Source organism: Hetaerina americana, unplaced genomic scaffold (assembly GCF_022747635.1).
Source record: "Hetaerina americana unplaced genomic scaffold, ioHetAmer1.1.p SCAF_8, whole genome shotgun sequence".
NCBI classification, from domain to species: Eukaryota; Metazoa; Arthropoda; class Insecta; order Odonata; family Calopterygidae; genus Hetaerina; species Hetaerina americana.
In genome coordinates, this window is record NW_027287427.1 from 51,399,931 (window position 1) to 51,427,739 (window position 27,809).

The 27,809-nt window shown below is 38.5% G+C and overlaps 1 protein-coding gene across 2 annotated transcripts in view; it reads right to left on the reverse strand.

The window, feature by feature from the left end:
• Positions 1 to 27,809, reverse strand: part of Lrp4 (LDL receptor related protein 4) — a 686,041-nt gene that overhangs the window by 320,547 nt on the left and 337,685 nt on the right. For both annotated transcript variants that reach the window (XM_071596290.1, XM_071596291.1), the window contains exons 2-3: positions 14,001 to 14,567; positions 2,013 to 2,651 (exon numbers count right to left, since the gene is read on the reverse strand). In XM_071596290.1, coding sequence (XP_071452391.1) covers positions 2,013 to 2,651; positions 14,001 to 14,567 — 1,206 coding nt within the window. The remainder of the gene's footprint in view (positions 1 to 2,012; positions 2,652 to 14,000; positions 14,568 to 27,809) is intronic.

A 27,809-nucleotide genomic window follows, 5' to 3' on the forward strand; every position in this document is an offset into this window, starting at 1 on the left:
TGATTAAAGCTCAGATATGAAAATACGATGAATTCATATCCCTATTGTATCAATAGCAAACTTAGCTACTGTTTTCATAACCCCAATTTCTTAATAGTGCAAATGGACTCTTAAGTTTGGCCATATCCCTTAATAACGACTACAACTAGGTGACTCTCATCAATGAGAAAACCTTGCCAAAATTCTTTAATGTACGCAAATCCATTTGCATTAAAAACCATTTTCCCAGGCATAAAAAATAGGCTCCATAGGTTTCCACTGGTCTTTTATCTATATATTTATTTAAGGAGCCTATCTCTATCTCCCGCCTCTTTACAAAAATATTTTCAAGTACTATCATACATCCTTTTAATATCCCTACTAACCTACACATAGTTACCATCTTCCAAATAACTCAACACTTTCGAAACACTCACACAAAAAACACTTTCGAAATATTTGAACAATTTTACTTGTTCTATTTGATTTTAGTGGATATTTACAAATTTCAGCTCTGCCCAAGGTGTCATTTAGAAAAGAGATGCTCTTCCGTCATAGGTTTGCAGTCGATACAAAGAATTGAGCTACATAAACTGCACGACTTGACTGAGGTAAATTTTCATTGAATATCTTTGAACAAAGAAAGTCCGCACTCATGGGCAGGAAAAGTTTGCGTTTGGCCAAATTTCGCACACCATGCATGAAATGCTGTCGCTTTCATGAATTTGGATGAAGTGTCAAAGGTTATTCCTGAGCACAATGATAATGTAAAACTTAATGAATTGTCTACATAGAATGCGTACTCCCTCTAGAGATACTTGGTGTAGGAGTATTCACTGCATTTAACTAAAAAATAAGCATCTACCATTATGGATGGTACAACAACGATATAGAAAGCGTTTGGTGTAACATGAAGAATAATGACCAAAGAAATTTATTCGCATGTTCATTCTACGGACCCCGTGAATCTAATATATTCTCTCTCCTGAGTCGATGCCCAAACATTGAACCTCTTCACCAAACATAGCAGAAGTTTTTGTGACCATAGTGACTTACATATGTGGTAAAAAAGGCACCACTATTGCGTAGAAAAATGGGCAATAGATCGTGAAACATTTCAAAAACTAATCAATATATTCGTCATATATTCTTTGGACCAGGAATTCATCTAGCATCACCAGCTTTCACAAATACGGCGATGGCGTGGACCTCAGTAATTACAGAACGGTTTCATTTACATCGATAATCACCTTCTACCTGTTCACTCCTTCGAGGAGTTTTCTGAGGCATGGCGTAGATGTAGGTGTCCCTGTCTTTACATTATTGACACGTAAACGCAGTGATACTACTTTACTTGAATATGCAAATCAATGGCTACAGAAGAAGGGATAGTGTTTAGAATAAACCAACTAGGACCTAATGCCTAAAGTAAATGCCGTGAAGATTAACAAAGGTGGAAAAGCAGGTTATTATGTAATTTTTCTGGGATTTTCAGGTTTTACATCTTAGAATGCAAATAAATGGATGTGGGCAGCCATGCAAAAATTAAAGCCATTCCTTAATGACGAAATTTACTTTGATTAAATAAAATCCCGAATTCAATGGTTTCCAGTCCAATAATATGAAAGCTCATGCCCATTAAATAATTTGCCCTTGGAAAAACACCCCAGAAAAAGAAATAGGTGCCATTTAAAAAAAAGATAAGGTGTATAAGATCGCATTGTTTTCAAAAATCTAAACTTTTTAAGTTTCAAGACAAGCTCTCTGAAAAAATAGCAGGAAATTTTTATCTGCTCTTAACGGATTCAAATACAACTGATTCACAGGCATGATAACGTATGCGCTGTATCTTTTATCCACGGCTCCGTTCCCATTGCATGGGCATCGCATTTCAGAAAGAAATATTTGAGAATCAAACGTTCTCTATGCACAACAACGTACGTATTCGGTCGTGGTAGGCGGCTGACTATCTTAGGAAATTCTGATCTTAGTTTCACTGCAATCAAATTAGGATTGAAAAAACTTTCCCCTACCTGGCTCGTCGCACTTCTCCTCGTCCCACCCGTCACCACAGTCGTCCTTGCCGTCACAGATCCAGCGGTTCTTAATGCACCGCCCGGAGGGGCACTGCGGGAAGCTCCGGCAGTCCTCAGGTGAGATGATGTCCGAGACCCCGTCCTCCGCGTTCTCGTTCCGATCCAATCGGGCCTCCACCACGCAGTCCGCCTCGTCCTCGGCGTTGCCCTCGCAATCCACGTACGTGTCACAGCGCCAGTCTTCCGGGACGCAGAAACACGACGAACGACACAGGAACTCCCCAGGCTCGCAGGTGCAGGTCCCCAGTCCATCCTCATCCTCGCTCTCTTCTCCCTCCTCCTCGTAGTCTGCTCCCTCCGAGAGGTGGGTTATATGGTCGAAGTCGGGGTCTGCCGCTTCATCACCGACCGACCTCCCGGGTAGCTCCGGAGCGGGACCTCCGGGCGACGATGCCCGGCGGCGGAGACGTCTTCGACCGGGGGATGAAGAGATGTCGGCCGGTCGGATGGAGCCGATCCTCTTGGCGGCCGCTGGCTCGCTGGCTGCTCTCAGTAGCCAGTCGGCGGCCCTGCGTTTCTTCGGAGGCGGCGGGGTCGTTGCCTTCTTTTGGGGCGCTTCGGTCGTCGTGGAGATGGCTGCGGAGAAGGAGAGAGAGAGGGCATGAGAAATATTTTGGAGTTAAGGGCAACCAGCTTCAGTCATCTAACGGAATGACCAGGGATGCAGTTAAAATTATAAAGAAGGTTTTTAGTAAGGTTGTGTGATATTCATTATTCCATTTCGACCGTCGATATAAAATACAAAAAAGGTGACAATATCCAACGTCGTCACAACGATAATTCTAACATGCATTGAATAATATCAATTGTTATGTCTGGTATATTTTTTGATGAATGGCTGCTTGCTTGTTAATTTACATTTTTGCTGGAAAGATGTGACTAGCTTCCAATAAGCCTCTGCCAAACACCTTAAAAGTTGACACCCAGCAGTACAATAAACCCCTTTCACTTTCTCAGACTTTCTGCCTACCTCAATTCCGTCCAATACACGCACTCTCTTCCTTCCCTTACCTCACCTGCTTCTCCTCAATATTTTCCCCTCTTTCACATTACAATGTTCCATCAGGCTGAAACAGTATGCATTCTATGTGAAGGAAGTTAGTTAATATCGTATTTATGTAGCTTTCAATTCTGATAAAGTTAAATCTGTCAAATATATTGCAGGGAAGAGCTGTTAACTATTTTTTTAACATATGCTGATTATTAATATTGCTTGTTCTAATATACAATTTTCTCTTAGTTCAAGACGCAAAATAAGGCTGGGACGTGTTTAATTTCGATATGGTTCGTCGTCAGGGAAAAATGTAATTCTTCTGAAATTCTATTAATTTAATTCTTCGAAGTGAACTGATTCGAAAACCAATGATGTATTTTCAGAAATCCCTACGGTATTCGTACTGAGGCCAAAGTAAACTTTAGTAAATCGGCAAGGGAGTCGTTGGCATATGCTATGTTTGGAAAAGTATTTGCTATGACTCTTTCATTTTTCAATAAAATAAATTGCCAAAGTTTGGTGAAACGACGAAAAGGTATTACAATGACAAGTCTTAAAATTTCACCGTAACTTCCGTACAAGCCAAAGGTGCGGTGCAGCATAAAGTAAACCGATGGATAAGCGGAATAAGGACCACAGAGTTATCCTTATTTCAGCTTCTCGATATCACCTTATGGAAATTTAAGTTGAAAATCTCGTACGCTACCACAATATTGTTTTTAAACTTCACTCTTTATTTCCAAAAGATCTCAATTGTGAGGAATATAATTTCTTCAATATCAGAGCCAATTTTTCCATAGAAACGGGAAGAAGAGGTTATTGGAGTTTAATATGAAACATGGGTAAGGTGAGGATAATTTTTAAAATTATTTTATGTAGTCATGCAAAATATTTGCCCATTAATTAAAGATCTCACTAATAATCGGCAAAACAAAACGTAATTGACTGCATGGAAACATTAGCATTGGTTATGTGTAGAGGATCGTTATTTTGTTAATATTTTCAACAGATTTAGATTAAGGGGAATGTCAAGTATTTTGAAATTTAATTAAAGTGGCATAATAAGGGCATAAATCAAAATGTCAAAATACGACGACGCTCACAAATTTAAAACAAACTGACAGCAAATTTGATGTAAAAGAACTTTTGGTGCGTATCCCCTATTACCCTTGAAAAAACTGCATTTAGTATAGCTCACGTTGTCTAAATCGTATTTCAAACAATTTAGCGCCAATGAGTAAATATCTACAATAATTCCCTAATAAGGTCCTCAACTTTATCAGTCATAGCCGTGATATACCGTGTTAGGAAAGATTTTGGATCAACCCTAGCAGAAAACCCTACTGTGATCCAAAGTCGAAACTAACCAGGGACGAAATACCCTTAAACATACACAATATCTTACAACAATTATTTAGCTCTGAACACTTTCTACCTCAATTAATTCCATCCAAAATATCTATTATTTTTCTTACTTTACCTCACTTTCCCAGGTTTCCCCATTTAATACCATCTTCAGCATCCAATTCCTCTTCAGCATCCTTTACATTCACTTGTCCTGCCTGAATCAAATTTTTTCCAACAATTTTCTCTCCTTCCTTACCATTTCTAAAATTCGATTGCTCGATTTATAACTTAAATTCCATTTTTTAAATTATTCTCTACACCAAATCTCAAATACCTCCAATCTATGCTATTCCTCCTGCCTTTACTGCCGAGTCTCTGATCCATATAAACAATGCTCCATTTTGAAGTTTTCTTTAGGTATTTCTGGACAACTTTATCTCAAGTGCATCTATAATCAACTAACGTCTCTTTTTAAAAACTTAGGTATTCCATTGCTGATCTTTATTCAACCGTGAATTAATTAGCCTAAGATAACTACGGGTGATGCGCGTGATACGCGGAGCTTCTCAGCCTAACTGAGGCTATGTAATTTTTCTAGCATTAGATCTTCCTGGGAAATCTTGGCAGAGGGTAAGGAACCGACCCTCCTCCAATCGTAAGGTAGACCACAATCTCTAATTTTAAAATTACGTGATTTTTCCGAGGTGATTTCTGACCTCAAATAAAAATAATATAATTTGAATAAATCATAAAGAACCAGGTAGACAAAATTGTCCTACAATGACACGTATCGAACATGCTTTCAGTATTCAAATAAAAAAGTTTTAATTTCTACTCAATAAGCTGCTAAATTGGTTTTAGACTTAACTACGGGGATATACATATACTTTTCATTGATCTTAAGTGCGTCAAAGGCGAAACTCAAGTTTTCAGGGCATTACGTTGAGAATTTTAATGAATAAGCTTGAAGAATTATAAAATACGATACTTGAATATTTATTAATCACGTGAAACTGGATTAAGGTTTTAAAACGCGAGCCAGGACTGGCAATGAGAAAAAAACAGTACGGCAAGGTTACTCATCGTACTTAAAGGTTACTGAAACCGACGAGAAAGCAAAGGATTCAAATTGGAAGTGAGAGGAGGATTGGGATACACTAACATTATTGGGATAGGTAAAACTTCGTGGGGTACTGCTCTTCATAGCATAAATTCCCATTGAAAAACAATATCAAATTAAAATTAAACATTACAAAAATGCTATACAAAGCAAAATGAATAATTTGAGATATTATTACTCAATGATGGGCACGTGGTTATGTTTTGAATTAACTTTTTTATTTCGTTCAATGGTATCAAGGGGGTTTTGAAACGTTGTTACGATTTCGCCGTGGATTAAAATTGGTATATGGAGAGGTATTCATTACGCCTTCAGCCAGTACGAAAAAAAAAATTAGTCAGCTTGTGGGATTCAGTCAATGGTAAACGAACTGGATAACGTGCTATAGAAAAAATATGGCTACACAAAATGAGAAAAGAAAGATTCTCTTAATTTGGAAAGGAACAGGGATTAAGCAAAATAATGAGAAAGGCTGGAAGACAAAGTTAATAAGAAAGCGGCTGAAAAAAGTTCGGCCAGCATCTCAAATGAATATTTAAAAAGGCAGCGAGGATATTAAGAGAACAGCGGCGACTCCAATATATTTCTTTCTACGAGGAAGGATCTAATGACTGAACCTGAGCACGAAGGTAAATGAAATTTTATTTAAATGTTACCGTTCGGAGTGCAGTTTTTCACGGCACTGAACCGTACCAATTCCGGTCTCCTTGTATCCTCCCTACTCGAAGGATATGTAAAAATGCTGGAGATAATTAAAGTGTTATTTTTGAGAAGGAAATTAAGAAGCTAAGTGAGGAGGAGGATGAAAACTGTTGAAGAGACAGAGGATTCTTACGAAGATGGCAGAGGAAATTAAAGCACCTCGCCAAAGGTGAGTTTGTGAGACGTCAAAAGACCAGCTTTTGCTCAAATTAGGGATACAAAGGAGAATATTCAGTGAACTGAATGGGTACCAGGCCTTTTGTTCAAAAACGGGCACTTTCGAAACCCAAAAGAGATCAAAACACTTAAAAGAGGTCAAATATAAAGAGAAAAAATGATTATTATTATTGATTTTGTCCTTCATACCGTCTTTAATTGAAATGAAATAAGAGTAATGCTCGTTTGTTCGAAACAATGGCATCATTTTTTTCCAAAAAACATGACGTGTGTATTCAAAAACCCTAAATAAACTTTACTACCACTAAATAGGAAAATCTATATATTTAGATTTGTGTACCAAATTTTAATTATACATTTATAAGACGTTCACTCCTCTGATGTCATTGTGCCATGAGCATATATGTATTTATCTCATTCATCACATTTTTCCTTAACACCGCGACATCCGACTAGTTCCACCGCTACGAGGGAAAATAAAGAATCGAGACCATCACGTCAGCGATATGTTTTCAAAATAAAACTACCTCGCAACTGGATACTGTTGTGACAAGAATACCGATCGGTGAAGAAGAGAAATCAAAAAGATCGGGATTGCAGATTAATATTGATACAGAACGTGGTTCCGTATCGTGCAAAAATTTGGCCGATGGAGGAAGATAATGGGCTTGGATGGCTTGGATTGGAGGTTTTTGAGATGGCGTGAAGACGAATGGAAAAGGTAAAATGGACGAAAAGGCAAGAAAACAAACTACATGGCACGAAGTAGAGATGATATTTGAGAGAAATTCAAAGGAGGCAATGAAAGTGAATGTAATGCATTTTGATTGGCGATAGAATGTCGGAGACCAAGATATAGTCGTATAGTATAGCCGTAGAATGGAATGGAGGTAGAATGTAAGCAGAATTTAGGTACATAATATTGTACTGTGGAGTGATAGGTAGCGTCTTGCCAGACTAGGCTTAGAAATGTATAGCTGTTCTGTTTGTGTTCATCCAAAAGCTCTATTACAAGGAAAACGGCCATATTTTATAATAATTGCGGATTATCAGACAAAAAAGGATTCTCTGAACGTGCATGCCTTTTTACAGCAATTCATTCATTATGGCCTCGGCGAAACCTTATAAAGTAATGTTATGACTAGGTCGTAACGGCAGATATCACCATTACATCCACATCCATTTCTTCTCACAAATGGCCCCATCGGACAAATATCAGAGTGCACACATCGCCGAAGAGCTCGTGTGGTCTCCCTTCGGAAAGGCCATTGATGTACACGCGAAAGTACACATGTACCTATAATTCAAGAAGCACGATGCTACTTCGCTCTTGAAGCATTAAACAGGAAGCTCAATCCATGCATGAAGTCGTTGAGCCTTTATGAACAGGTCGCAGAGGACGATGTCTCTAGTTAAACTCCCTCGCGATCACTTAAGTGACTCTCGCTTAACGACGAAGCTTAAGAGGGAAGACTCTAGTTTCTGGGAAAGCAGTTGTCATTCGATTATGGAGAAGAGCATCTCGTCTACTCCTCTCTTGCCAATCCGACGTCGGATGAGAGTGTGGGGGCGGAGAGGAGAAGAGAGGTGGGTAGAGGGGGAGGAGGTGGCGTCGTTCGCGATTCTGCTCTCGGAAACTTCAGTTGTTATCTAAGTCAGCCATCTAGAGGCCCTCCACCTTTTAACTACCTTAAAAAAAAGGTTAGTTCAGGCCGTCGTAATAATTGTGTGCTAAATTTCGTTATAACAAGTGGCCATACCAAGGGTGAAGACGAAATACTGATTTTGTCACGCTTGCTTGTAGGCGCAAAAAGCGTTCGTGAAATATCTACTTTGGAAGCAGCACTATTAAATTTGAGAACTCATCGAACGAGAAGGAGATCTCGCAGTGATTCACTCTCTAACGGAACGAGAGAATTCACACACTAACGTATTAACGTAGTTCTCCGTGGCCTTTGAAAATTAGGCGCAATAAATTTTGATAATACTCAGAAAATGTGATTTGCGCATTAAATAGTTTTTCTGCTAGTTTTTCACTTATTAGGAAAAGGCAATGGCTCCTCTGTCTTGATGGTTATGTCTAGTAATGAAGATAGAGTGTCATTAGCTAACGACATAAATGAAATTAAAAAGTGGTGCGAGACATTGGAGCTAGAACTAAGTTTTAATAAATATGTTTCGATACCTTTTTGAAGGAAAAGTATTTCACCAAAAAACACACTATACAGCGAACCAATATTACACACATTCGTCAAATTTGCGTAATGGCTAATAAAAAGTTAGGATTCATAAAAAGAATACTTGGGAATCGTAACTATACCGTCAAAGAGCTTGGTTATTTCACGTTAGTTAAGCCCCACCTTGAGTATGCTGCACGTGTATGGGATCCTCATTAATTAGGTTTAATTTTGGAACTAGATCGAGTGCAACATAGAGCAGCTAGATTTGTGAACAGTTGCCACGAACAAGTTAGCAGTGTCACGACACTATTGGAAGAATTAGGATGAGGGCCAATATTTGACCGTAGGCTTAAATACAGGTTAGATTTACTGCATAATATATAGATTTAAAATGTCATTTTTTTCCCCGAACCATTAGAGATCATAATAGACATGACAGGAATCGCTTAGGAGATAATTAGAATTTTTATTGTATATATTTTTTGATATCTTGCATGTTTCTTCCTGCATGTTGTTATTTTTATCTAAAGGACCCATCTTTTTAACAGTTCTACAGAATGGTTTGAATGTACATGTCCTGTTATTAAATATTGTTGCATGCTAGTTCTTACTTTCGCCACGTCATAACACTTGATGCGAATTGAGCTCTAAACTTTGGAAATATCCTACTGGTAAAATACTGATCTATACGAAAAATATAGAAATATCATCGTAATGTCGTCATAATGAACAGTCCCACCGTCACGGCGCCTTAATAAATAGCGACGGCAGGCTGTAATTCAGCAAATTTTAATCTATTAGTCTAAAGACAAAATTGAGTGCTTGCTGAAATGAGTGCGCTTCGACAATTATTCTACCATTGGTAAATAATTATCGCTTGGATTTTTCCGCATAAACTCATTTGATAACTATTAATTTTTCCTGAAACAATAGAAATATTCATTCTAATTTTGAAAATGAGGCATCTGTCAAATTCATTCACTGTTTTACGAAGATTAAAATCCAATTTGTAGACCTCATTTGAGAATAGACGGATGGAGTATGGTCCACAACTAAAATTATCTCAGAGGGCCTTAATGCCATGAGGAAACATTTCGTCTTTGCTGCTGATAAGGTGATTAGTTTCTCAATTTTGACCAAAGCAACCTTTTAAGGTATTTGCTAGACAGGAATTAAATCGAGCTATGCTGCTATTATCGGAGTTTCACCAACTTCTAATCTGTCTATAAATGGACTCCATGCAGAGCCGGCAAATGTTTTAACATATCATTTTACTTCTAGGGTTCTAGATCTGGGCGTGGAGCCGATTAGGAAGAATTGAAATGGAAAGGAAAAAAAATTAAGTATAATGTAGTTTTAAGAAATTCGGATATGGCATCAGGCAAAATGGTTGCACAACAAATTGAGAGGCAATGGAATGTTGAAGACTGATAAAAGAATGTAGGCATAACAAGTTAAGAGTAGACATGTGGGTTGGATGTAATTAAGAAAGGTAGAAAATATGTTAACCATAAAAATGTTTCACTGCTAAACTGTACCTGAGCGCTTAGTACGGTTAATTATACTAGGTGGGTTTTATAAAGTAGGAATTACGAGTACTTAGGGTCTCGTTTTAGTAAGTTATAGCTTTGGTACCTAGGGTTTGAGTCCATAAAACATGCCTAACAATTTGAAAGTAAAAACAATAATAATTGCGACTCGAAAAAGTAGTTAAACAATAAACCAAATTTTCGACTCAAATATGATTCAGCGATCATTAAATGTTAAAAAAATTGGTTGACCGATACTGACGGCAAAACCATTTATCTAATGTATCTTAACTGTCTCCCACTTGAATTAACTTGTTTTTACTTCCTCTCTGTACGGACGGGTTTAGTCGAGAATTAGGAGATTAATGAACGCATATTAGAATTTCCATGCTACAGAGTTTTGCCGGCATCGCGCGCACTTATACGCAATAATATCACTCCGCTATAATATGAACAAGTGACGATGATGATTTCTCTGCGGAGTCGATTAGGATTTTGGTTAAATATTGTCCTTTTTCAGCTTTTTCATCATTTTACATTTTTGCTTCTTGATATGCCATTTTGCATACACTAACTTCGGGAAATACAAATATCAAATATTCAATTTACCTCCCTCTCCTATTCCCTTAATTTAAAAACCACAGCATACTCGATTTTCATAGTACAGGTATCTGGATTTTATCATTATGAATGAGGTAACCGGTTAAATTTTTCAATGTAAAAGAAAGGTTTATGGTCTACTCCTTGGGTAAGGATGTTAAGAACAGATTAGTGAAAACTTTCGCATGGAGCACGGTTTTGGATACTGAGAAAACTTTGTCGTTGAGGAAAGATGATAAGCGTAGATTAGATGTCTTTGAGATGAGGGTGCGAAGATGAATGGAAGAGGTAAAATGAAGGAAAAAGAAAACGAACGAGGGAGAACTAGGCATGGTGGGGGAGAAGAGAAGGTTGTTGGGAGAAATTCAAAGATAAATGGAATTCGAAGAATGTCAGTGAAAAATGGATTTAGGGCATACTGAATGCCAAAGACTCAGGAAAAAGTTAACCATATTGGACAGAATGAAAAAAACGTATGAAGGAATTTGGAATCGAAAAACATGCTTATTGTAATCGAAGTTTTGAGAATTTGTCAAATGTAGATTTAGGTGGGGTTAAAAATATTGAGCAAATTTTAAGCATTAGATCCATTAAAAACTTACTATGACCTGGAGTTTTTATAGTAGCAATAATATTCATTCTGTACATTTGCTTCATAATTTAGCTAGTTCCTTGAAGTGCGGGGTTTTGGGAGAATTCCATGGGAGGCGGGAAGTGTATTATTATATTTTTATAGGCGATGGAATGTTGGAGAATTCGATAAATGGAATAATGTTGGGTCTGCAAAGTAGGGGGAGGGAATTGAGAGGCATGTTGGACAGAGAAAAGGGATGAAGAAATTATTCGGCATTAAAAAAGAGTCCATTGGAGTGTAGGGAGTCTGGTTGTATCATTAAGGTGAGGTTTAGAAATGTGGCAGTGTTCATTCTGCGCATCTAATAACTACATTTAACCGTAGACAAGCATTAATAAAAAATAGTATTCTGTCTATCAAGTTGATCCGTCAACGAAAGAGCTTTAATGGGTTATTCGGCGTGAAACTGGAGAAATTGACTACGAGTAATAGGGTTAACGGTCGAAGAAAATCCGTTTCGAACCACAAGCCCAAATGATAAAGATTTCTTTCAGCAGGCAGTATTACGGTCACTTCGGGCCACAGCAATACTCCTCAGCTTGTAGCACTTTGGCTTATGCATCTAAGGAAGTGGTATTTGATTTATGTCTAATCTGTATAAGGTTCATCTTTTCATTTGTGCTTTCATGTGTTGGCCGGAAGCCATTTTATGGTAACTATCTTGCCAACTCGGAGCAAGTCTTTGAAGAAAATTTCTTTGAGAATGCTATCCCTTGAATTTTAATAATACTTCCTCTTTGTTGCTGCGTTATTATTCTTATTCATAATAGACATTCTTAACGTAATTGGTGTCGCATGATATGGGTTTATTTTTGCTCCGTATGAGTTCTCTGTTTCCGCTCAAGTTGTTCGATTTTGAAAAATTCAAAAGCCAACTGTGGTGAAATCCGACAGCCTTTTAACACGTACTGAAATGGCAGAGAAATGAAAAAGTTTCGCATTCTATCAGTATTAAGTCGGGCACGAACGTAAGAGTGAGGAATTGAACGGGCGGCAGTTTGTCGTATACTGGTTTAAAAGTATTTGGGCGGATGAAAAAGAAAATATTTCCTAATCGCCGAATGACATGTCATGTTTACTGCACAAGGTTAATGTACAAAACAAAAATTTGGCGACACTATAGTGTATCTAAATATCAAATTGACCGTTATGACGCCGAGAGAAGGAGAGGGTTTCTTCCATTTCAACCTCGGGCATAAGAAGTTACCGTTGGCTAAATATATACTCGGACTTTCACTTGTTCCCTTTCCGAGGTCAAGCGCTAAGAGCTGGGAAAAGGATAATAACTGTATTCAGGTGCGTTCAGATATTTATACCTTAAAAGTAGGGAGTGAAACCTCTCACATGGAGACCTAAATTACGTGGAACCCGGATAAAGTGGAATTACACAAGATGGATCCTGCGTAAGGCGGTTAACTCCATAAGACGGAGTCTGAGAAGGCATAGTTAATGCAATAACGGAAATAATTCTCTGAAACGCGGATGGAAAGTATTCTACATAGCATTTTTGTGTCAATTTGGATCTGTGAGAGACGGAAATAAAATTTCATATGGAAAGATTATTAAGCTTTTAAGAAGGAATTTAACGTTTTTCCGAGTTTAAACTGCACTTACTGTCACCAACACATTTTTCTTAAATGCACTAACCACCCTTTTGGAAGTGCTCACAGAGACTAGATTTCTTTGGCCTTAATGTAGTTTTTCTGTTTCATAAGCATCCCTGCTCGGTTTTTGGATCTGTATTAAATGAATAAAATCAACTTTTCCCTAATGTTTATAATATTTTCCCATGCATGTTAATTTTTTCCAATTTTTATTTGCCCCCTCTGGAGAATAAAATATTTTTAGTTAAAAAAAAATATTAATGCACAAATATAGCGTGGGCTCCAACTTGTTTCAATGAAGTGTAGGAACCTCTGGTAGAAGGTATTTTCCTCTTGGGAGGATCTCAAAAGAAATTAACTCCCAAAACTTAATTCAGTTGCAACTGAAACATTCTTCCCGAAAGCAAGTTTCCTATTGCAGAGGTCAATTCTTAATATCCCCTGGGTGACCGTTGGTGCGATTGTTGACTTTAATCGCACTAAACCCATTTTAAATATTGACGCATGCACCTCTGGCTGGGGGTGGCTTGGACTAACTGCCGATAACGGTCGACCTCTCTGCTCTGTCCGCATGCGAGTGCCAACTTATGGCGATTAATTCCTTATTGCCCATAGATGACCGTTTTGGGGAAGTTCTAATAAAATATTGTCAAAGTTTTCTCGAAGTTTACTCATTATAGGAATTAATATATACAGAATAGACTGATGGCGGGTCCTTATATTCACCGATGTCCATCGGTTTATCTACTACACCAGTGAATAAAAACACCTTCATTTACTATTTAATTTGAAATTTCTCATAGGTGACCGCTATGGGAAGATTCAACAGTTATACTTCTGCCTTTTTTCGAAATGAACACATTTAGATGATATAATCAATGCTACTTTGACTGATGATATTCCTTCATATCATCTGAAGTCTTTTTTTATCTATCTCGTAACTAGCAAAAACATCTTTAAGGCGATCAATAATAAATTCACAATAGGTAAAAAGGTTCGACCATAACGCGTCAGAGTTTCACGTTCCACTCTACTCACCCCTCTCCTCGCACCGCTCCTCGTCCCATCCGTCCCCGCAGTCGTCGTACCCGTCACAAATCCACGACCGGTGGATACACTGTCCGGAGGGGCAGCGGGACAGGTGATGGCAATCATCGTCCGGTGGGGTCGCTTTGGGGGCGGGGTCCTTGCCCCGCGGCGGGAACGATGGCCGCCTCCCCCACGGACAGTGCTCTTCGTCCTCGGCGCTGTCCACGCAGTCAACGTCATCGTCGCATCTCCAAGCCGCTGGGATGCACTGGCAAGTGGAGCGACAGAGGAACTGCGAGGGGCCGCACGAGCACTCCGGCCCGCCGTCCTCTTCGTCCTCGTCATCCTCGTCCTCGCCGTCTTTGGAGATTACCTCGTTAGAGAGAATTGGGGAGCGGCCGGGTGGCGGCCAGGCGGCGCCTCCCGCCGGGGATCCCGACTTTAACTCCCGCCGCCTCCGCTCCGCCGATATTATTGCATCGTCCCCCGCCCCAGCGGCGGAGGGCGGAGAGCCGGTCGTCCTCAAGGCGTCGCTTCTAGTCTCCGCGCCGGATAACGGACGACCCGACTGGACGGCTGTTGAGAGGAGACGAAAGGAAATGGTAATTTGTGCGCAGAATTACAACCTGATACATATTATGTACAATACAGCATAGAGTGAACAGAACCCGATGTCAAATAAAATTCTTGCAGAATCTCTTTTTTCTAAAACTATGTGAAATGATTTTCAAAGTACTACGCTCTTCAACAAGCAAAATATAATTGAAACAAACCGATCATTTAGTTTCTCTTATAATTTAGAACTATTATCATAACTAACTACTAGAGCAAATGACACTGATATTTTTAGCTTGATTTCAGTTTTTAACTATAAGAACAGCTTAAAATTATTGGTTTTGCCCAAAATATTCCCCAAATATGAATCCTGTCTTGTTGCTAAATAGCAGAATTGAAAAAGGATAAGAATATTAAAAGAAGAAAAAGGCCCCAAATTTGTAAAATTAACCTGGAAATATTGACCCATATCAGGGGATAAGTGATACTCATGGAAATTTACATAAATTTATCTGTTAAAAATGTGATATAGTAAATACTATTATTATGAAGGGGACCAGAACAACAAATGATCATCATACGTGTACTGAATCAAGTGTTTGTCCAAACTAAAGAGGTTATCAAATGGAAAAGAACTATGCTTGCAATTTGAAGTGAAAAAGGGTAAAAGGAACCTTAAAAATCTTATGTAGATTGGTTATCTTGAAGGTTACCCCATATTAGGAAAATTCTATGAAGAAAAAATCAGCATAAGCACCGTAATATATCCTCTTCAATATCCCTTTGATGAAGAATTTATTTAGGTACTTTGATCTTTGTTTCCTTCAGAAGTAGGCTATTCCTGATGATTTGAATGTAAAACTGCAGATGTTGCAAGGAAGAGTTCCTACATGAGATAAACCTTCGACATTTGTGACCATAAGCATGTGACGTAACAATGTAAGCGACTCCATTGATTCAAAGTTGAGCTAAGGGTTTACTTTCAGCAAGCCGCTCTTATGCATTCATTTACGCAATGTAAAATGCATAACTCTTTGGAATTCCTTCAAATATTACACGCACAACGATACAGTTGAATTAATCCTTGAGACGTTGAGTTTCATTTCGAGCTATTATTGATATAAAAAACATTCTCTGTAGCGGATATAAAATTTGGAGCAACTCTACATTTAAAAATGCTATGAATTTAGGTTTTTTCAAGGATATTTTGTTTAGGGTTTTGATAAATTCTGATTATTTCCATTAAAACTGCAGCCTTAACAATAAAAAGAGACTATCCATTTCTTGTTGCAAATCGAATGCAATTCATGCTAAGCTTGACGATTCATAAGATTAGTTCGATTCACACAGTAATACATTTATATTCTCTTTTATTTCATTTCAAGTGTGGTCTTTAGCCAATAATACATTTCTGTACAGCAGCGAAACATTAAAATTTAAATTCCACCATATGCAAGAGTTTAATGCTTGTATGCGAATGATTATATCTCTTAGAGACTGGATTTTTCGCCGGGGTTAAAAAAAAATCAATTTGATTCAGCTATTTAAGTGTTTGAGAGTCTTATGAATGGATTTTACTTTTTCCTCGTTGAGTGTTTTTCTCGTTGGAATTGGACGTTGTAAGCAACAGAGTAATGAAGATTTGAAATGATTAATAAAATAGGCTACAAAAGAATATGGAAATAATATAAAAAATGAAGGCGTGATTTGAATTGAATTTGAAGACAGAAGCTCAAGGAAGAAAAGAAACAATGATTACCCCATCTTATAGAATTTAGTTGACTGAGGGTGTTAGTAGATTTAACTAGAGATTGCATATTTCTAGAAAAAGACCAAAGATAAATTACCATAAGTGTGCTGCATGCGGTTCTCTGCATAACTTTGATGACCAGTACATTAACACTGTATGCAATATTTTTATTAACAAACTGCCTATTGTTTTCCTCCCTCTACCTTGCATTCCCTATATTCTCTCCCTCTTTGTCTCCCAGTATCTTACGCATCCATTTCCCTTGCCTAATTAACTTACTCTCCTCCTTGTCATGCTCTTTGTATAAAATATGGATGAGATTAACCAAAAGCCCTATCGGAAATAGAACTGGACCTATTCACTCTACCCACCCAAAACGCTCCAGCCATCACACTATGATGGCTGGAGCGCTACTATGGCGTCGCCAGTTACAAAATTACATCTATATCAAGCCACCAAAAAGTTGTGTGGCAGGGGGTGCAGCCCAGGAGGAAAGGGTAAGGGATGGGGGGTTAGGGTTTTTCAAATGGATGGGGAAAGGTAAGGGGAACCTGCAAAAATAAATATAAATATAATCATATAACCATGCGCAGTCGCTACCTTGTAGGTTAATACTTATTATTCCGAGCCGGCTCCTGGGGGATTTCGATTACAAGCATTCTGGTCTCTTATTGTTCTTGGAAAAAATGACCATTTAAACCTGTCTGTCTTGCAGTCAATCTCTCTAATTTTATATTCGTGATCCCTCCGCCCGTAATACGTTGGGGTTCGTATTATGTTCTTGGTGTCATCGAAAAAGGACCCATCTTTAAATGTTTTTAACAAGTTTAATCTATATTGTAAACGCCGCTTTGTAAGGAAACCCCAGCCTAAATTTTCTAACAAAGTAGTAACGCTACTGCGTAACAAATTACTACGCTGCATTAGTACCTGATTAATCATTTGTTATGTAGACTGATTCCACAACCCGACGATTGGATGTAACGATGGTGTCCAAAGCCTAAGGATTATGAATTCACATATTCAGCGTAGGGGAACCAGGGCTCCTTCCCCGGAGCCATCTGGGGTTTCATGGTTGGTATTGATGCCAGGATATCTCGCGTTGCCAAGGGCATCGGTAGGCTGAAATCTAAGGCAGAGCGAGGGGATGGGAGAAAGATCAACGAACCTCCCTTCTCATTAATTCTCTCGGAGGTCTAGAAATTCCGGGAAAGGAAATCGAGCATCACAGCTCTGCGCGAAAACCTTCTGCACAGACGTCCTCGTTAATCATTATCTGCCCTATCTAACCACTCCTTCTTTATTGATGCAACTCTCCGGTCAGGCATCATTTGTGCGTTTGAATAGGTGAGCGAATAAATCAATTCTAAAATTCTCTGAACATTGTATTAATTAAATTTATCTTTAATTCTCAAGAAAAACGAAAAATATAAGAGAGTAGTCGTGCTTCGTTTCCCTTACCGCCGTATCTAGTTTGGATTAAGCTTAAGCTATCAAAATGGTTTGAACTCGAGACGTCTTGTGGTCATTAGTCGATCGATATATCCATTGTGTAAAGGAGTCGCATTAATGTAACGTGCAAATGATAGCACTGATGAAAGAGCAGAAGTGGGACGGTGTGGTTAATCGAGAACTGCGGAGGAGTCATTGAACTAGAGGTTGCGTAGGAAAACTCCTGACGTGGGGGCAATCGGAAGCCACCCCAAAACGAAGATGGTGCACGAGAAATTTCTGATAGGGAAGTAACCTTAGGTAGGTCGACCGTGTGTGTTCTATGCCACATTTGCTGAACAGGGCGAGAGCGACAGAGAACATGGGCGGAGTAGAGCACACGACGGGGAAATGTGTGGAATAATATATTTATATAGGAGAACTTTTCGGGTTTTCTCTTGTGTAAGGAAAATCATTCAGAGAGCCTAACTTCGTGAAATTCGCTATAGCAGGGATGCGTGTAGTAGGTGTGGATCGAAGGGTGCCCACATAAGAAAGGCAAGGAGAGCTTTGGAGAATGTTGAAATAAAAATCGAAGTACCTTTTTCGAAACAAAGTTTCAGCTTAACCGATTTGCATTTAAATACCAACTCAAATTGTTTCAACGGATAATAGGTGGATACAGATTTGGCTTAAGATAATCCGACCAATGACCAAATATTATATCCAGTCGACATCAATGCCAACATGATCACCGATACTCTATTTGCTGCTATGATTGCCGTGTGATTTTGTGATTCCAATTAAATGGACACAAATACGATATGAGGGTTAAATTTTCAGGAAAATAAAAGCTAAACCAATATTGAACAACGTTATTTGAAATGGGTAAGTATTGACAGAGTTTGTTATCGCGTGCACCATGACGCGAAAGCGAATAAACTTTCCCAGTCCTGCCGAAATAAATAGTTCATTCCAAGGGCAGCGGATGCATCGGAAAACATTCTGCACGATTTATAAATCCCATCCTGGTATACGTAAAACTTCTTTCATTTGAAATCACTGCCGGAATGAGATTCGTCCGTTAAAATGGACAATAAGAGCCACAGGATGTACTGAAACTCGGGCAACATTCGCCGGTTAGGTAACGTGACTGACATAAACGCCATTCAAATACCTCTCCACACCGCGACAATATCTCATTCAAGGAGGTATGAGGCAAGGTCGTATAAATTTAACGAAGCATTAAATTTGAATGTGCGGAGGGGAAGCCACTCTGTTCCCTCGGGACTTGTTTTAAGGCAAGAATGACGTTCGCTATTGCTCCTCACCCCCACTCATTAATAAATGCCCATTGGCCCCGCATCCCGTCTCGTCTCAGACGTTCCTTTACATGTAGCCACACTACAGATCCCGGGTCCGACGGAAATATAAATAGACATGTCTCATGTATTCCTGGATTTATTCGATCGTCAAATGCAATCCTATTCTACAAATCCGCACGGACGCACGTACACACCGCGTGACGAAGCGATACTGGTGAGGTATTTCGTACATGCGACGATTTAAACCCGGGGACGACGTCAACGTGGCGTGAGGGAATAAAGTAGCGTAGAAACGGAAAGCGAAAAAAATAATTTAAAAAAACATTTACATCTTAGTCTGAGAAATGTAAGTGTGATTATAATGAGATTTCAGAAGGTGAGCGTACTTGGTGATTTAATGATACGGCACGCGATGGATTTAAACGCCGACGGTACTCCATTTAGATAAACGGTAAGGTTTGCAAGTGAGTATGTGACATGAAATCAACGTAATCCAGAAGGAGTCAAAGAAAGTTTCAGAGAAGGGGTGGATTTTTATGATGGGTGAATCACGTTATACCGAAATTAATTTATCTTGACTCAAGACATGAGACAAAGAGAATGCCTGAGGCTAAATTGCCGAAATTTGGCTACTTCTATTAATGTGTCTATGAATGCTAGACAAAGCAAACTCGCAATGTTTGAGTTTGGGCCTTTTTCAGCAGGACAGATTCAAGCAAAATACATGGAGGTAGACTTTTGGCGAATATGGGCGTAACCTACCCTTTGATCACTTATTACTTAATGAAGAGCACTCTTCTAAAATCGTCGTATCAGGCGCACAACTGTGAAATCGATTTTGAATAATTTAAAGAACAATTTTTGGTATTTTTGCTCAAAATTTATTAAACACGAATTAAGTTCCACAGTCGTGTTTCTTCAATAATGTATGTTAAGAAATGTCTTTTGTTGCATTGTTTTTCACTTAAATAGCATTACTCTCCTTCTGAATATTCTTCTTCTATTTAGATGACCTTGATTGAAAGAAGCCGAGGTTAAATTCCTGGATTCCACAACTCTCACCGTCTACATAAATTTCCAATATCTAAGGAATTAATACGATTAGCAAATACAGACCAATGCGGATCTATAGTCTATTTTTGTAAATAAACGGAAAAAATGTTTCAACTCTATTCCATAAAGAAATTTTAAAATCATATTGCAACGAAAAATAATCTCACTGATTTGTACAGTGCAATTAAGTGCATTACCAGCTCATCCTAAAGTAAATACAATTTCATACAATGTAATTTTACTCTCGGTAGACAGCAGGTATTCACGAGTGGTGAACAAATAAATACAATTAATTTAAATTTAATTAAAGTCCAAATTATTTCTCAAAGGAGTGGTGCTCATAATACCCTTATTTGTATTTTCCCCTACCGCGTACAAATACGGAATGACTATTCGCTATAATATTGGAACTTCAAGCTTGTTGACGGAGCTAATAAAATAAATTTCCCAAGTTAGGAATAAAGAATGCAAGACTTTGTTCTAAGATAGAAACTAGAATCTTCCAAAATATTTAGTGACCAATAAATAATTATTTTAAGCAAAACATAAAGTGCTCCATATTTTATATTCCAATATGTCGCACATTCTTTCCATTTTGTAGAAGATATATTTTTATTTGGTAACTCACGAGTGGAAATGTTTGTTGCCATCTACGTAAGAGTCATTGTTCTCAATTTTTCCGGTCGCCTAAGGATCTATATATGTACTCACCAATGTCATGGATACGAATTTACAACGGCTAGGCACACATGCGGTACATGCCATATTCAGCGGACATATATCCTCTTTTTCACCTGCCTACCCTTTCCCTTAGGACTAAAAGCCACTCTCCTTTTATGAAAGTCGACTTTTCAATATAATATGAGATTATGAGGAAAGACGGCCGGATTTACTCCATGCAACCAGCAGAGGCGACGGCATAAGACACATTATTTATGATTTAAGTGGAACGGATTGGAGAGGTAAAAGAGAGTTGCAATAATAGCATGCGTGCTGTTTAAATGATTTATGTTCATTTGATTTATTATGTATTTATTTATCCTGACATAATGTGATTCGTTTAAAATGGAGGGAGTGAGGGATTTCAGCGAGTGAGAACTTAATCAGGATGTGAATTTTAAATGAAATAAGACCTGTCTAATGGAAGTTAAGAAAAACATTTTGGTGTTTTAGAACTCAGAATAGACTTTATGGGAACCGGATATAAGTACGATATGATAATAAGTAAAAGGTTTATTATCAAATTCAATTGAAATTAATTTTTCTGTAAAATATTCTAATATCAGCAGATGTGGTATATATCATTTGATAAATAACGAAAGATGAATATTAGGAATAAACTAATGTTGATGAGACAACAATTACATCAGCCGTAACGGCCTGCCTATTACTTCTAAGAGACTGAGCGGTTAAACCTCCTTCTGCAATATATATTGTACATTATATTAAAGATGGGTCGTTTCGTAAATATTGTATTAAACCCTCGCAATGGAAAGGAAATACCACTATGCACTCCATATCATGTCAAAAATGATATTCCCACGGTATGTTTGCTTCTGTTCTTCTTCTATGAAAGAAACAAATAGTAGTGTTAAGTAGCTAAAATAAAAATGTCAGTTCACACCGCGAATATCTTTATAATTTTAGAATAAGAGTAATGATTAAAGTTTAGGATAGCCAGAATTTAATTATTGGTTTAATAAAATAAAATGTGAATTTCCTTTAAAAACCAAATCACTTAGCTATGGTGGTGACGGTTATCTTCGTGGGTATATTCTATTGTCTACGACGCAAAACGGAGTTGATTATGATGAAACCTACGTTTGAAACCTTATGATTATGATGAAACCTACGTAATGTTATGTTTCTTAGCCTTTCCTTTTATGAATTTTTACGTCAAAGAGGATGAAAAAACACTTGTCTACCGCTTAATAAACTTATACGCCGAAAGGGCGTAAATATATTTCCATACGCCAAACAGTCCGATACTTCCTTTTCAAAATCACATCTACTCAGTAGTAGACCTACGACCGCAAATATTTCAGCTGCATGCTTTTCTTACGGTATTTATTGAATCTCTATAAAGTAGTTGGCCATTCAAATGGTAAAAAGTATGCTCTGAAAAAAATTCACCCACATAACTAACTACCTAATGATTTTCTACCAATAGCTGGTGGCTGTATTTTTCTGGATAAAAGTTCCGTTCATATTTCATTATTACGCGGTCGATCCTTTTTAAAAATAATTCGAATTAATTTTAAAATCGGTTTGCCTTCCGGCCTCAAAGAGAAAATTTTCCTTAAATAAAGATGCCGGGTCGTTGTATTAAAGAGATTATATTATTATTACTGTTATGTATGTATGCATAGATATTTATGTATATATATCATCAGTATTTCAATCTTAGGATTAGTTTACTGCAGCCGTCCATCCTACTCCAGTTAATGTCAATATTCTCAATCCCTGATACGTTCTCTGTTTTACGTCCTTCTTAATATGTCCTACAGTATGTACTTTTCTCTTGGTCGTCCTCGAGGAATCTTCCCTTCTATTTTTTCTTCTATTATATATATATATATATATATATATATATACATATACATATATATACACATATACATATTAATATACAATAAACATATATCAATACATGTATATATATAAATATATATGTATATATATAGTTCTCCCATACACATAATAGATGACAGAAGAATGCTTTTAACTAATCATAAATTCCTGATATTACGCCGGTTGAATCTTAATGACGCGCAGATAAATAATTTAACGAAATATTTCCAGTACTTCAGTCATAGGAAGTTAATCAAAAGCACTAATACAGGCGAGATATGAATTGAACACTGTTATGCACTGATGGCTCTTCTGAGACAATATATAAATGTAATGGAAAGCAAAATGGTATTGAAATTTAGAAAATGACCTTAACACGCAAACTGACCTGCGAAAATCTTATATAGAATATAATAGTTTCAGCGTCGTCATTCGCGAAACGATCAACGATTTTTAATTTGACCGAATAACCAGAGTAATAGTGCATTTTTATCGCACGGAGATGTACTCGTTGGCGATGCTTAATTCGGTACGGGAAACTAATATTTTTCTTTTTTGAAAATGACTGCGGCATGGCATACGTTTTCCCTCAGGCCGGAACGCTTGTCCTCATCTCTCGATAATGAACGAATTCAAGGTCATATCTGCATTGTAGAGTGTGATGGAGGGACGGTGGGGTAGGCGAGAATAATCATCAACTCGGCGAAGTAAACAGAAAATTCTATTGCTTGCGGAGATGAAAATAATCTGCCACGAGTGAAGGGTCCCATCTTGTACGCATGCTTTTTTTTAAGCACGCGGACGTCATTATCGTGAGGGAAGACCGCAGGCAAGAGCAATCGAGGGGAGCGCGCTGGAAGGTGACCGATGACTTCGCGTGGCTGTTTTTAAAGGTCGAGCCGCGTTGGGTCGAATGACATTGACCTGACAACTCAAGAAAAGCAGAGTGGAACCACACGCACGCATTCAGACGAGATAATGTTGGAAATTAAAAAGATACTGAAGAACGTTTAAATTTGTGAAATTTCATCTACAGATGATACGAAATAAAAGACTGGGTAACTGTTTAATGATTGAGTCAATACAATTTCTTTCGTTGGAACTCAAAAATTGAAATGGTACGAGTAGTAATGAATTCACTAAAACCATCCATGATATTCTGGGGGAATTAACTGTAATATTAATTTTTTTAACCGCGCAGACAACATTGATCTAGGGAGCACGGTCAGTCTCTCAACAAAATTTTGACGCTGCTGACAGAAGTAATTATATAATATTCACATTGAAATATTTGCAATTTTTATTTAATTTTCAGTTCTTTTTAATTAGCGTAAAGGCTAGAGTAGCCCAAATTTTATCACAGATCAACTGAATGAAAAGGGTGATTTTTATTTCGGCCAACTAAATAAGCACCATCAATTGTTTCGGGCATTTTAAACTCAAGTGATATCTAATCTATGTTTTCACATTGAATGTTAAAGAAGTTAATGAAGGTTTTAACTTAATTATGCTGATTAAAAATCTGTTTAGCATTTCTGATGGTTGAAGATCGTTTTAAATTTAAATGCGAGGACAGACATAACGAATAATTGAGGTCAAAAACTCGAACAAGTCGATTTGTCGAAAATCGTCAATCAGTGCCGCTCTCCCATTTTTCATGGCACTTACACAGAGTGGATTACACAAACTAACACTACCTTCGAGAACCTAGTGCTACCCAAATAATTCAAACGAGATCCTGACATCAATTTTAATATTTTTATTTAAAAGCCTGTAGTGCTTTGGTGACTTAGTTGTCTTTATAGAGCACTCAGGAGTGGAAATCGTGTCAATAGTGTGCGTTACGCAGTTAACTACTAAACAGATGTATTGATTATTTGGTAGAAAAACAGAACATGTCCCATTTAACTAAGATTTTATTTACGCTTTTAGCCTATTCAATTAAAATTGTCTATTCCACAAAAAATATTGGAACTTCCTGAAAGGTTCCGTCTCATAAATTTATTACTAATGGTCCAACTGTAATTTAAGAGTTTCAATAGAAGGAATTCTATCTATTCTATTTGAAATGCCTAAAAATGATCAAAAATGTAGACAACAGTTTAAATATAATTCATGAATATGCAAAAGGTTATGACGTGAAATAATTTAGATTTAAAAGCATAGAAAGGTAATGTTTTCCAATTAAAATTATAATACACCGTCTTTTACTTAAGGCGTACAAAGAAGAAGCGCATAAGCTATTGCAGAGAACGTAGAGCAAACTACTCCGTCGCTTACTGGGAAAAAAAATTAAAACCAAAATTGTTTAAACAGCATGTTGACACGGGATTATGTAGCTACTCATAATTGATGGTGGTATCCTCTTCGTTTATACCACCAGCTATATTAATTTTTATACTGTTAGAGCATTGATGAGGCCTGAGTAACGATATTTTTCGTATATAACGGAGATATAACAATTTCTAAAAATGAACTCTCAAAATGAGTCCTCGATATGCAAAGTTTATTCGTTATTTTGAACTGCTAAAATAGTTAGTTCTCCATCAAAACTTGGTCAGTAAAATCAAGATCAATTTTTAATATTTAACCAAAGAACTCGCTCACTCTTCATTTCCGTTTCTGGTAAAATAAAAAAATAATTGAAGGCCCGCATGCTTCTTGCCTTGAATCTGTCACCTAGTTTTTCTGATACAATCAGAGCAATATGGAAGTGCTTTAAACCTTTCACTGAAAGAAGCGGTCTTCCGAGCCTTATTAAGCCGCAAGTACTTTGTCATGGTACCGCCTCGGCTTAGCTTCGACCATGCCGTGCGGAGCCTTGACCAAATATCTTTTCATTTTTCTTTCCCCTCTACCCCCCTCTACCCGCCTCCTCTCGTGCTTCTCGTATCCCTTATTCGTATGAAGTTACCCAGGGTGTCCATTTTGACGTAATAGCCGAATCCGAATGGACGAAAATTCCACGGGATGCTCATTTTTGCTTAATGAGTAAGCGCGTGATAAATTACAAGATTAATTTTTAGCCGGAAATCTTTTTTGTTTTTCAGCGAACACACAAAACTTGTGAATGAAATTGAGGACCACGTGACACCGAACCTATCCCATTCTGCGAGTCACACGTGAAGAGAGCTGGAGGAGAGACCACATAGAGAATTTAAAACGGCACGCGAGTCCATATTTTTATTTTTTTTGCAAATAAAACGACAGTTTTATTTGCAAAATGAATGCATTATAAAAAATGAATGGGACCAATGAAACAGGAAAAATCAGATAACTCTTCTCCCCATTCGATAAGGACGTTTAGAATGTAATCAAGACCCCGACCCCCCCTGCCCTTCCCCTCAGCCTCCATTTAAAACATACCACCACAATCTTTGAGGTAAATAAGTTGCAGCGACGAATGAAACAATGGTAATTTCTCTCTCTTGGTCTGAGGCGGGAGCGTAATGAAAAAGTGAGCGCACCCTTTCCTTTTTATCACTTTTCCCGGGGAAATGGTGGCAGGAGGGGTGAGAGATGGGGGACGTGCGAGGTCCACCGGGGGGGGGGGTGGTGTAAGGCTCGCTTGCCGAGGATTCCTGTGCGAGAGAGTGAGAGACAGAGAGACTGGCTCCGTAATTTTTCCCCTCTCTCTGCGAAAGAACTCAAACTTCTTCATTCAAGAATGGGAATGGGATCTCGTGAAAGGGTTTCCCCAGTGTAACGGCCGTCTCGTGGTGGGGAACGAAGGGAAGGCGGGGGTTGCAGAGGGAGGGAGAGAGTGGGAGAGCCACCCTATACACTGAGAGATTTGAGTGAGGATGATGGAAGGGGTAGTTGCTTCCTCTCTTTCTCCACAACCTCCTCCCCTCTCCTGACCCAACCCCCCTGGCTACTCCGTCACACTCCCCTAACAAGCTTCCCTTCCTCCCTCCCTGGATCCCGTTGAAAAAAAAATTCACCCTTATTCCTTCTGGAAGCGAGCCAACGGGATCAAGGCTGGACCATGAAGAGACACCACCCTAGAAACCTGGGCTTTTGCTGCTGCTGCCCTCTCTCGAGAGATCCCCCTACTATCTCCCCCCCATCTCGGGGCTCGTCCTCTCTTTCTCATTTGGTTCCGTCGACTGGAAGTTTTTAACGACCCATTCAGCGATAAGCGCGGCGTGAATGGTTTTTTAACAAGCCGATCTCATGTGCGCAGACGAAGGGGGGCTTGCTCCAATCTGTGTGTGTGTGTGTTGCAGACGCAGGATACCATTTACGGCCATCCCGTTTCACACTCCTTACCTTATTGCTGAACTGGCCACCCCTTCAGCGGACAAAAAACTTATTGTACCTTTCCCCCACACCCACCCTTGTACGTTAGGTGCCGAGATGAAGGATATAAGTAGGAAAGGTGGGAAGAAAGCGTGTGGGACGATACGTCTGGACTGATAATGTTTTGCGGGCAAGTTCGGACTCATGCGTAGATGTAGCGCGGGTGTTGGGCTCGATGCATCCATTAGTGTGGAAATGGTGACGGCGTTAGAAGTTGGCGTAGAGTGGATGGAAGTTTGAACTGATACCCGATTGTCCTCGAGTTGCGCCGCGTGCAAGACTAATTTAATTAGCAAGATTAAGTTAATCTACACCTCAATGCAACAATTTCAGAGCGTAAAAATCATTCGCCTTGCCCGGGACTCGAACCCAGATCCCTCAATATCCGGTCGAGTGCTTTAGCCACTTAAGCTACCGAGGCGTCCTCTTAAACTCTGAAATTTTGGGGCTTTTAAAGGAACTAGATGTTATGACGAAATACCGTACATACAATGTCACATGTATTCGTAGTCGTGCGCGAGGCGCCACTGTCCACGAGGTTAAAGCCAACTTTTAAACACGTATGGTGTTTTCCCTTTGACAAATTCCAAAGAAACTGCGGGAGATGCCGCAACAGTAACTTTTAACGGAGTCATCCGCTAATGTGCATTTCAATGCAACAATATTGAGGGATCTGGGTTCGAGTCCCAGTCAAGGCGAATGATTTTTACGCTCTGAAATTGTTGCATTGAAATGCACATTAGCGGATGACTCCGTTAAAAGTTACTGTTGCGGCATCTCCCGCAGTTTCTTTGGAATTTAATTTATCTACACCTATTATTAGTCATGAAT